General features: G+C 45.4%; 1 protein-coding gene across 1 annotated transcript in view; it reads left to right on the forward strand.

Annotated features, from left to right (window-relative positions):
• Positions 1–5,872, forward strand: part of met (MET proto-oncogene, receptor tyrosine kinase) — a 124,229-nt gene extending 118,357 nt beyond the window's left edge. The window contains exons 20-21 of the mRNA XM_043709570.1: positions 4,601–4,737; positions 4,864–5,872. Of these exons, the coding sequence (XP_043565505.1) occupies positions 4,601–4,737; positions 4,864–5,074 (348 nt within the window). The 3' untranslated portion in view covers positions 5,075–5,872. The remainder of the gene's footprint in view (positions 1–4,600; positions 4,738–4,863) is intronic.
• The last annotated feature ends 7,085 nt before the right edge of the window (positions 5,873–12,957 follow it).

Genomic DNA, 12,957 nt, shown 5'->3' on the forward strand with positions numbered 1-12,957 from the left:
TACAATGCCTTACACTTACTTCTGAAAGAAGAAAATGTTAGGATCTAGATTATCGTCTTAATGTACTTTGAGGGGCATTTATCTGATCCCAAACAATCCAAAAGTATGAAGAGTAAGAAGATTACTGAGGAGTGAATACAACCCATAAAATACCAAAAGGAAATCTAGGTGTAAAGATGGAATTTGTGGGTATGGTTCTTAATGAATAATTTGTATGTGTCTACAGAAAAGAAGAGGATGACACAGACATTGTAGTTATGGAGGAGAACTATGAAATAGTATTGGACGTGAAAAACATTGGGAGAGAGAACTATTAAAGCAATGTGTATTTGAAAGTGTATAAATCACCTAGAAGAAGCATAGGAGGATGGAATGAAGGCACTGCTTATTGTTTTCCAATCCTCATTGGATACAGTTTGGTATTGGATGATTGCAGGACTGCTAACATTGTACCTTTTTAAAAATACATTGAGAGAGTCTGAATAATTAGCCAGTCAGTTTATCCCAGTAGTGGTAAATTATTGGGGAATCAATTCCACAAAAGCACAGAAACTGTCACTTAGGTGCAGTAACCAAGGACAGTCAGTATGGATTTGTTAAGGTCAACGTGGCAATAGTGAGGACTGCAGATGCTGGAAACCAGAGTCTAGATTAGAGTGGTGCTGGAAAAGCACAGCAGGTCAGGCAGCATCCAAGAAGTAGGAAAATTAATGTTTCGGGCAAAAGCCATTCATCTGGAATGGAGGCAGAGAGCCTCCAGGGTGGAGAGATGGATTTGTTAAGATTGTATCTGGAGTACTTTGTGCAGTTTGGTTCTCATACTACTGGAAGAACAAACTGTTCTGGAGAGGATGTAGAGAAGACTCACCAGGATGTTGTGTTTCAGCTTTGAGGAGAGACTACATAGGCCAGGGTTGTTTATCTTGGAGCAGAGAAGGGTGAGATCTACAAAATTGAGGCATGGATCAGGTCAATAAGAATAACCTTTTTCCCTTAGTAGAGGGGTTAATTACTAGGGATTTTAAGAACAATTTATTTCACCCAGAAAATGGTAAATATGTGGAGCTTACTGCCTAAAGGAGTAGTGGAGATTGGAGCCATCACATTTAACAAGTATTTTGATGAGTACATGAAGCCCCATAGTTAGAGTCTAAGTGCTTAAAAAAAGGGAATTACACTAAATGCTTGATGACTGGCATGGATACAGTAGGCTGAATGGGCCTCTTTCTTTGCTGTAATACTCCGACCTTATGATTTAACTTTATAGAATTTCATGAGGAAGTAAAAAGGAGATTTGATAAGGGGATCATTGATTTGATTTATTGTAGTCATGTATATCTCAGTACAGTGAAAAGCTTTGTTTGTGAGCAGTATAGGCATATCATAGTAACCAAGAACATGTAGAGCATAGGGTGCTAAGACAGAGTGAGGCACACAGATTACACTGCACAGGAGGTGCACAAAGCAAGATTAACATTAACAAGATCGACATTATTGTTCAGTAAGATATGGACTAACATGGCTTTTAACAAGGTCCCACATGGCAGACTGGTTTTTAAAAAGGTCTATGCAGTCCAGAAGAATGTAACTCGCTGGGTACAAAATTAACACAGTGGCAAAAAAAAGGTGAAAGTGTTGATGGGTGTTATTTGGCTGGAAGACTGTTTGCAGTTATGTTCCACCAAGTTCAGGACTAGGTCCTCTTTTTCTTTTGTGGTGTATGCTAATAATTTGGACTTAATTATATCGGCATAATCAAGATGTTTGCAGATAAAACTTTAGCAATGAGATTGAGGAGTTAAAGTAAAGTTAACTGACCTTGACTCCAAGGTAGCATTTGACTGAGTGTAGCACTGAGAAGCAAAGCTTGGAGTCATGTGGAATTGGGAATGGTTTTACTTGTTGCAGTGATATCTTGAAAGTGGTGAGGGGGTTTCATCGAACAGAAACTGAACTGGACCAGGCAAATAAATACTATAGTTAGAACAGCTGGTCAGTAGCTGACCATGAAATCATTGTTCATTGTTGTAAATTAGATTAGATTAGATTCCCTACAGTGTGGAAACAGGCCCTTCGGCCCAACAAGTCCACACCGACCCGCCGAAGCGTAACCCACCCAGACCCATTCTCCTACATTTACCCCTTCACCGAACACTACGGGCAATTTAATGTGGCCAATTCACCTGACCTGTGCATTTTTGGATTGTGGGAGGAAACCGGAGCACCCAGAGGAAACCCACGCAGACACGGGGAGAATGTGCAAACTCCACACAGAGAGTCGCCTGAGGCGGGAATTGAACCCGGGTCTCTGGCACTGCGAGGCAGCAGTGCTAACCGCTGTGCCACCATGCCGCCCACTTCGTCAACTTCACCAATATCTTATAGGAAAGGAAATCTGCCACCCTTACCTGGTTTGATATACATGTGATTTCAGACACATAGTAATGTTGTTGACTCTTATCCAGCCTCTGACATGGCGCAGCAAGTTTCTCAATTCAGGCAAGTTACGGATGGGCAAGAAAACTGGTCTTGCAAATTTAAAAATCACACAACACCAGGTTATAGTCCAACAGGTTTAATTGGAAGCACACTAGCTTTCGGAGCGACGCTCCTTCATCAGGTGATTGTGGAGGGCTCAATCATAACACAGAATTTATAGCAAAAACTGAAATTATACATTGAAGAATTGATTGTCTGTTAAGCCTTTCATCTGTTAGAATACAGTGATAGTTTCACTTCTTTCATGGGTAAATCGCAAAACCCTTTTTTTTAAAGTTGCATTCTCGGGTTAGCTGTTAACAATGGTGATAGCTAGACAATATGTTGAAGGTGTTAGCCCCCTGTGTTCTCTGTCTATGACCTGATGTTTAGATTGATTCCAATCTAAAAAGTGAAATAACAGAGTTTTACATAAATTCATGCAGTTTTTGAGCTCAGAGTTCGACATGAATCTAAGTGGTTTTTGAGCAAAGTGCAATGTAACTTTGTACCAAAAGAATTTCACCACACACAATATATATGTGTGCATGTGGGTCTTTGTCTGTCTGTGTGTGTGTCTGTCTGGGGTGGGGGTTGTGAGTTTTTGTATTCAATGGTCCAAAGCAAAGTGGCTGCTACTCCCACTAAATCTCGCTTTATGGGGGTCTACCTTTTGAGCAAATATGAATTCTGTCAGTCAGGAAATGCTTCTTGGAGGTTGGTGTCAAGGTGATCTCTTGTATGTCACATTGTAATATGCGTTCTCTTCAGTTTCAGGAAGTAGTTATCACAGCTAGACTACTGAGTAAGGATATCAAAATACTGACCTGTCATACTTGTGTTTGCTGATCTGTTAGCTTCTGGCCCTGCAAACACTTTAACTTTAAAAATTCACATTCTTGTTTTCCAATTTCTCCATGGCTTTTCCTATCCCTATCTCTTTATTGTGAGAGAGTACAGGAGTAAAGAAATTTTGCTGTATTTTCATACACGCTGAAAATGTGTTGCTGGAAAAGCGCAGCAGGTCAGGCAGGATCCAAGGAGCAGGAGAATCGACGTTTCGGGCATGAGCCCTTCTTCAGAAGAAGGGCTCATGCCCGAAATGTTGATTCTCCTGCTCCTTGGATGCTGCCTGACCTGCTGCGCTTTTCCAGCAACACATTTTCAGCTCTGATCTCCAGCATCTGCAGTCCTCACTTTCTCCCTGTATTTTCATACAGCCTTGGTGAGATCATATCCAGAGCATTTTGTAGTTTTGGTCTCCATATCTAAGGAAGGACATTCTTTTCATCAAGGGCATGCAACAATGGTTTCCCAGACTGAAGAGGAGATACTGGGTCTGAATCCTTAAAATTCAGAGGAATGAAAGGTGATCTCACTGAAGCAATCCACATTTGTACAGGGCTCAGTAGGGCAAATACAAAAAAGATATTTCCCTTGGTGTGGGGGTTCAGAACTAGAGAAACAAGTCTCAGATTAAGAAGTAGGCTATTTCGAAGGAGCTTCTTCATTCAGAAGGTGGTGACTATTTGGAATTCAATATCCCAAGGGACTGTACAGCCTCAATCATTGAAAATGTGCAAGGTGGACATCAATAGATTTCTAAATGTTAAAAAAGCAACGAATATGGAGATAGTGTATTAGAATGGATTGACCGTGACCTAGCTGAATAATAAACAAGCTTGAGAGGTCAAATGGCCTATTCCTGCGCCAGTATCCTATGTTCCTAACCTCCTTCCTAAACTTCCAAGATGTGTGTACTGCCCCAGTTGTGATCCCTTTTGTATCCCTAGTTTGTTTGTTCATCGCTGGTGATAATAGGTCTGTCTAACTTTAGAATTCTCTGCCTAAAATCTCTCCACTTCCCTTCCTTTCTGTCTCCGTATCCCTTATTTGACACAATGCCAAACTTTGCTTGCAAGAGCACTCATGAAGCACCATGTGATGCTTTACTATGTTAAATAGAGGTTATTGTGATATATGGACTTATTATACATGCAACCAAATCTGTCTCAATATCCCTAACTGTGCCAAACTATCACAGTTAGAACTCTTGGAGGACAGCAACATGAAATCTATTTTGTTTAATATTATGAATAAAATCAATTTTTGTTTCTGCCAGTGGTCTTTTGGAGTACTGTTGTGGGAGCTGATGACACGAGGGGCACCGCCTTATCCTGATGTTGATACTTTTGATGTTACTGTTTATCTGCTCCAAGGGAGGAGGTTGCTGCAGCCTGAATACTGTCCTGATTCATTGTAAGTAAATTATTAATTATAGTTTAAGACATTTCAAAGTCTACATTTCAGAAGCAATTGGATGTGAATTTTTATCTATTAATGATTCACACGATAGTAAATTTATTCAATATTCTCCCACTGCAGGTATGAAGTAATGTTGAAATGTTGGCACCCTAGACTTGAAACACGACCAACGTTCTCTGAGGTAGTTTCAAAAATATCATCAATTCTTTCCAACTTTACTGGGGATCACTACATACAGTTAAATACAACCTACGTGAACATAAACTGTGGAGTACCCTATCCACCTGTTTATTCACCAGAGGATAGTTTGGATAGTGATGCTCATGTGTGATTGAAGGCAATTTTTTCAAAGGATATTTTATCAGCAGGCGATGCAGAATATCTGTCCTGGCAGCTACAGAGAGCAAGCCCTATAGAAAATATGCTGTTTGTGTCAACAGTATCACATGAGTGAATCTTAAACTACTTCAAAGAGAAATCAAAAAAGATTAATCACACTTGAAGACTATAGCTGTTTATCATCATTGGGAAACCCATTTGTAGTCCCTGTTGTAAAATGTGGTGATGTTGACTGTAAGTAAAATGACCGATTTAAAAGCAGAATTATTTCTGTCTTGTAAAATTAATAAAATGTCTATTTTTTTATTCAGAATAAGTTTATTTTTAATTAAGTAGGAACTGTCAACAGCAACATTAAAATTTGACCATTTTATTATTGCACATCAAAAAGCTTTTATGATCAAGCATGTTTCTCATCTTCCCATACTATCTACAGCATAACTATGCTTATAGATAACATTTTTTTTAGCTTTTACAAATATTGCCAAGTCTTGAATAGTATCTAGTAATAGTGAGATGTAGAAATGATTGCAGTAGTGAATGTAACTATACAAGAAAAGAATGATGTAGTTATTAAATTATTAAAATCAAAATTGTAGAATAGTACATATTCAATGGCCACTTTTAACTTTCATCATCCAATGATAAAAGTTAAAACTAGCCTTAAAGGTTTGCATTAAAATGGGGCTTTATTACTGCAAGTGTACATACAACTGAGAACATTTGTGGTACATTTCATTCTTAAGAGTATGTCTTTATTTTTATGTAAATAAAGGTTGTCCAAACTTGTGGTCAGTTTAATGTTTGTTTTGAATATAAGCATTGACATAAATATTTAACAAACCTACAGAGTACTTACATTTCATTAACTTTTTTGGAGACTAAATGCATCAGTTAAGTACAGTAAAATGTGGTTCTGTTCAAAAAGAAAGCTAATAGCAAGTATATATGCCCTTTGTGTAATTTTAAACATTTTAGTGAACATCAATTTGTACTGATATAGCTATTGTGTTGGGACGTAAAGAAAAGAAAAAGACTCTGTGTGCAACCACACAGTCGGATTTTGATCAGAGGTGGCCTGTGAAGGAGAAGAAGATGGAGGAGGGGCAGATGCTAATGTAGCTCAATGAGAGCAGAAATGACTGATGACTTGGACTGGATATGGTGTTGATGTCTTCTTTGTTCCACAAATCTGGCCGACAAAAGTTTTCTGTACAACAGCAGTAACTTTGTTATTGGACAGCCAGTGAGAGATTGAAAGCATCTGTAAAGGAGCCGAGTGCCTACTTGTAGTGACTCTTCCTCAAGAATCTCTACCTTACACTCAGGGACAGTATATTTTATAGGAATTGAAAGGCTTATCAGCTACATGGATGATTGCCATCACATAATTTAAAGTAGGTAATTATGAATTTACAAAACCCAATGAATGTCAATGTCCTGTAACAATGTGTGTGAATGGACTAGAAACCGATTATCATATCTTCCATAATTATGTGTAGATGGAAAGAAATTAAGGCAGAATGGTTTTGCCTGCTACAAATGGGGAACTCACATACCTATGCTAATATGGAGGTGAGGTAACTGGGGGGATTCACATACCTATGTTAATGTGGAGGGGAAGTGAATGAGGATTCACATACCTATACTAATATGGAGAGAGAGTAAGACAATGGGAGAGGGAGGCAGCTAACTGGGTTGGGGCCAGGGCTATTAGTCCTGTCGGAAAGGACAAAGGTCTTGTCTAGACTTTCTTGCGTGGAATGGGGGAATCCACATGCGTGGATTGAAAAAGTACAGGCTTTCAATTGCTGTTGCAGTGAGTCCTTTGGTAGTGGGATTTTTAACCCTAAAGTTCCCAGTGTGCCGTGAAAGAGAAGTAAAGCATGGAACTGACCCCTCTGTGACATTTTAACTTCCTCAGAGGGATAAGTTATGGACAGCAGAGCTTTGGCTGAGCTGAAGTTCAAATTTACAGAGGGCGAAGGATGGGAGTTCAGGATGGTGCTCTTTGTAATGGAAGAGTTTAGATGCCAGAAGGAGGAGGAATGAAAGTGCAATCTCTACTTTTTCTATAAACATTGAAAATGTAACATTAACGGAAAAAGATGTTATTTGTGATGAAGCTCACTTCAGTTTGTTTGAGCCTGACCACTGCCAAAGAGGAGAATGGATTTAGTAATAAATGTGTAGTGTTCATGGCAGAAGACAAATACAGTAGCAACATCTATGACCCAATATTTGATTGAAGGAAATTGCAACTCATCTAAGACTGGTTATCAAGATAAGCAGTCTGATTCCAAAAGAGCCTAAGACAATAGACAGTACTGGTGGAGAGGTTGAGCTGAATATTTTCAGCAGTATTGTGGAAGCTGTCAGGAGATGATGATGTTGCAGAGAGGGATGAGGTAGTTAAGGGAGGGAATTAAGGTTAAATCCAAGGTGCCGATGCAGAGGTGAAAACTAATCCTTTTCTAGAGGTTCTCTAGCTACAATCAGATAAGTAGCAGGACAATATGATCATCCATTTAAAGTTACTGAGGGAGCCTAGTCAAAGAAAAGATAATTTGTGACTTTAATTAGGGTCATTTCAGTACAATAGTCACTGGCTGGACTTGTGGCCTTATCGGAAAGCTGGGCACAGTTTCAGGGATAGCAACATATTAACGAGCTTCAGAAAGGAAGCGAGGTTAGAAAATAAGATCTAGTCTGTAAAGTCAACAGGTTTAAGCATAGGTTTTTTGAGAATAATAGTTTTGAAACTGAACTGTGCCTGAGGAAAAAGAAGAACCATTTACAACGTCAATTGTCATTGGAGAACCAAGAATGGAAGTTGAGTGACCAATAGTTCCTCGTGGGTCAGGGAATAAGTCAGATGGGAACATACAAGGTAAGAGTGAGGATGGGATGAAATGAACAAATTCTTTGTTAACAGTGGGTTAGCTGTATTTTCAGAGCACAGATTGGACATTGATTCGTGCATGTCTTTATTTGGTAAAGGGATGTATGCATTGTCCATCCTTAATTGCCATGGAGAAGGTGGTGAAAAGCTTTGAGCTGCTGCAGTCAGTGTGGTGTAGGTATACACACACTGCTGTTAGAAAGGGATTTGCAGGATTTTGACCCAGCAATAAGTGAAGGAATGGTAGTTTTAATTCAACAAACCTTTTAGCTTGAAGGGAAACCAGCAGGTGGTGGTATTCCCCTGCATCTGCTCTCCTTATCCTTTGAGGAGGTAGAGGTCATGGGCTTAGAAGGTTCCGTTGTAAGAACCATGATGAGTTGCAGCAGTGCACCTTGCAGATCTTTGAGATGGTATATATTCCACCACTGGGTGTTGATGGCAGAGGGAGTGCAAATATTGAAAGTGATGGATGTTATGCCAATCAAGTGGACTGCTTTGTCGTGGATGGTATCATGCTGCTTCAGCGTTGTTGTAGCTGCACTCATCCAGGTGAGTGTTAGAGATTGTATCACACTCCTGACATGTTCCTTGTGATGTTTGACAGGTTTTGAAGAGTCAAGAGTGTATTACTTTCCACAGAATTTCTAGCCCCCTCCCTGCTCTTGTAGCCATCGTATTGACACGATGTTAGCCCCCAGGATGTTAATGGTGGGGGATTCAGCAAATGTAATGTCATCAAACGTCATGAAAAGATGGTTGGATTCTCTCTTGTTGAAGATGCTTATTAATTGGCACTTACTCACCTCATGTGAATGTTATTGGTTATTTTATTACCCTGACCTTGAATGAATTGCCTCAGAATGAACCTGGACTCAAAGCTGTTGCCAAATTTACCAATATCAGGCTGCAGTCCTGAGCAACTTACAATATAGAGGTGAGAATTTGCATTTTGAAGGAGTTGGTGTTCTATAATCCACATCAACGTAATAATACAGTCCATACAGTGTTTAATATCAATAGGTGATGTTGCTGGCAGTGCTCCATAGTCGTTGCAATCTTTTGCCACTCCCAGCTTTGAAGCCTTTATAAAGAGACACATTGCTAATGAAGACATGAATAGAATTCTTAATTTAAACTGGAAATTTGGAAGATCATTACAAACAACCAAGAATGAAGCCAGTCAGAAAAGTGACATGAATGAACTGATTTTCTTTTCATCCTGTACTCTTCATTTTCTTACCACAAGGTACCGAATAAGAGTAGGGATAGGTTACATGGAAGAACCAGCTCCCTTTACCAGTAACACAGTTATTTGAAACATTTGCTTGTTAAATGTACCCAAATATTGACTATGTCAAAGTACAACATATTAAGCAAAGTAAATACACTCCTATTGTTACAAAAGTTAATGAATTATAGGACCAAGCTGGATGTACTATTTTTTGCAAACCAAATTACTTGAGGATATGTGGTCTGTAAACTCCTGAGAGTACTACACTTTTATTTCGTCAATTTCAACTTAATATCCTTGGATAGCAAACATAATAGTGATTCAATGCAGAAAATGAATTGTGTTGAATTGAACTGAATTAGCTTTATTGTCACATTTACTCAAATGAGTCCAGTGAAAATTTTATAAGTCTCCACTTATAGCGCCATCCTAGGTACAAAGATACTGAGGGACAGCTTCTTCAGTTACAGATTAATTATTATGTAACAGTGTCATCAACAGGGTGCCATCTTATGTACAGAGAACCCAGCTACAATCCTCAGTTACAGAACAGATAAATTAAGAAAAATGTTATGTCACAGCTATACAAAGGATAACGATAGGTCAGATAAACGAGAAGTTAAAAACACAAGCATTGCAGTCCCGCTCCAAGGGCCCTCCGCAGCAGACCAGTGCAGGGGAATGCCACAGGGTTTCACAGTTGGCTGCTGTCATCCTCCCACTCCAGTTCACTGCTCCCACACACACACCGGGCCACTGCCCTCACTCCCACACCAGGAAACTGCCCTCACTCCCACACCGGGCCACTGCTCCCATCTCCACAACGTGCCACCTACCCACTCCCACACCGGGCCACTACTCCCATCTCCACACTGGGCCACTGCCCTCATTGCCACACTGGGCCACTGCTCTCACTCCCACACCGGGCCACTGCTCCCATTCCCACACCGGGCAAATGCTCCCACTCACACACCGGGCCACTGCCCTCACTCCCACACCAGGCCACTGCGCCCATCTCCATACCGGGCCACTGCCCCCATTCCCAGACAGGGCCACTGCTCCCATTCCTACACCGGGCCACTGGCCCCACTCTCAGACAGGGCCATTGCGCCCACTCCCACACCGGGCCACTGCCTCCACTCCCACACCGGGCCATTGCGCCCATCTCCACAAAGGGCCACTGCTCTCACTCCCACACCGGGCCACTGCCCTCACTTCCACACCGAGCCACAGCCCCCAATCCCACACTGGCCCACTGCCCTCACTCCCACACCGGGCCACTGCCCTCACTCCCATACCAGGCCACTGCTCCACTCTCCACACCAGGCCACTGCCCTCACTCCCACACGAGGCAACTGCTCCCATTCCCATACCGGGCCACTACGCCTACTCCCACACTGGACCACTGCTCCCACTCCCACACCGAGCCACTGCTCCCATTCCCACACCGGGCCACTACCCCCACTCTCACACTGGATCATGGCTCCCAATCCCAAACCGGGCCACTGCCTACACTCCCACACCGGGCCACTGCTCCCATCTCCACACCGGGCTACTGCTCCCATCTCCACACTGGGCCACTGCCCTCACTCCCACACCGGGCCACTGCTCCCATCTCCACACCGGGCCTGGGCCACTGCCCTCACTCCCACACCGGGCCACTGCTCCCACACCCACACCCACACCGGGCCACTGCTGCCATCTCCACACCAGGAAACTGATCCCGCTCCCACACTAGGTCACTGCTCCCACTCCCACACTGGGCCACTGCCCTCACTCCCACACCGGGCCACTGCTCCCACACCCACACCCACACCGGGCCACTGCTGCCATCTCCACACCAGGAAACTGATCCCGCTCCCACACTAGGTCACTGCTCCCACTCCCACACTGGGCCACTGCCCTCACTCCCACACCGGGCCACTGCTCCCACACCCACACCCACACCGGGCCACTGCTGCCATCTCCACACCAGGAAACTGATCCCGCTCCCACACTAGGTCACTGCTCCCACTCCCACACTGGGCCACTGCCCTCACTCCCACACCGGGCCACTGGTCACACTCCCAAACTGGGCCACTGCCCCCACTCCCAAACTGGGCCACTGCCCCCACTCCCACACCGGGCCATTGCCCCCACTCCCACACCGGGCCATTGCCCCCACTCCCACACTGGGTCACTGCCTCCTCTCCCACACCGGGCCACTGCTCCCTCTCCCACACTGGGCCACTGCCCTCACTCCCACACCGGGCCACTGCTCCCACTCCCAAACTGGGCCACTGCCTCCTCTCCCACACAGGGCCACGGCTCCCAATCCCACACCGGACCACTGTTCCCATCTCCACACTGGGTCACTGCCCGCACTCCCACACTGGGCCATTGCCACCACTCCCACAGTGGGCCATTGCCTCGACTCCCACAGCGGGCCACTGCTCCCATCTCTATACCAGGCCACTGCTCCTGCTCCAACACCGGGCCACTGTCCCCACTCCTACATTGGGCCACTGCTCCCATTCCCACAGCAGGCCACAGCCCCCACTCCCACAGCGGGCCACTGCTCCCATCTCTATACCAGGCCACTGCTCCCATCTTCATACCAGGCCACTGCTCCTGCTCCAACACCGGGCCACTGTCCCCACTCCTACATTGGGCCACTGCTCCCATTCCCACAGCAGGCCACAGCCCCCACTCCCGCACTGGGCCACTGCCCCCACTCCAATACCGGGCCACTGCTCCCAATCCCAAACTGGGCCACTGCCCCCACTCCCACACCAGGCCACTGCTCCCATCTCCACACCGAGCCACTGCTCCCACTCCCACACTGGACCACTGCCCCCACTCCCACACTGTGCCACTGCCCTCACTCCCAAACTGGGCCACTGCTCCCGCTCCCACACTGCGCCATTGCCCCTGCTCCCTAACTGTGCCACTGCCCCCAATCCCACACCGGCCACTGCCTTCACTCCCAACCGGGCCACTGCTCCCATCTCCATACTTGGCCACTGCTCCCACTCCCACACTGAGCCAGTGCTCCCATCTCCACACCGGGCCACTGCTCCCATCTCCATACGAGGTTACTGCTCCTATCTCCATTCCGGGCCACTGCCTCCACTCCCACACCAGGCCAATGCTCCCACTCCCACACCGTGCCACTGCCCTCACTCCCACACCCGGCCACTGCCCTCACTCCCACACCCGGCCACTGCGCCCATTCCCACACCGGGTCACTGCTCCATTCTCCAAACCGGGCCACTGCCCTCACTCCCACACTGGGCCACTGCTCCCACTCCCACACTGGGCCACTGCTCCCATCTCCACACCGGGCTACTGCTCCCACTCTCACACTGGGCCACTGCCCTCACTCCCACACCGGGCCACTGCTCCCATCTCCACACCGGCCCACTGCCCTCGCTCCCACACCGGGCCACTGCTCCCACTCCCACACCGGCCCACTGCCCTCACTCCCACACCGGGCCACTGCTCCCATCTCCACAACGTGCCACCTACCCACTCCCACACCGGGCCACTACTCCCATCTCCACACTGGGCCACTGCCCTCATTGCCACACTGGGCCACTGCTCTCACTCCCACACCGGGCCACTGCTCCCATCTCCACACTGGGCCACTGCTCCTGCTCCCACACCGGGCCACTGCTCCCATCTCCACACTGGGCCACTGCTCCTGCTCCCACACCGGGCCACTGCTCCCATCTCCACACTGGGCCACTGCTCCTGCTCC

The sequence above is a fragment of the Chiloscyllium plagiosum genome, chromosome 19, assembly GCF_004010195.1.
Source record: "Chiloscyllium plagiosum isolate BGI_BamShark_2017 chromosome 19, ASM401019v2, whole genome shotgun sequence".
Lineage (NCBI taxonomy): Eukaryota > Metazoa > Chordata > Chondrichthyes > Orectolobiformes > Hemiscylliidae > Chiloscyllium > Chiloscyllium plagiosum.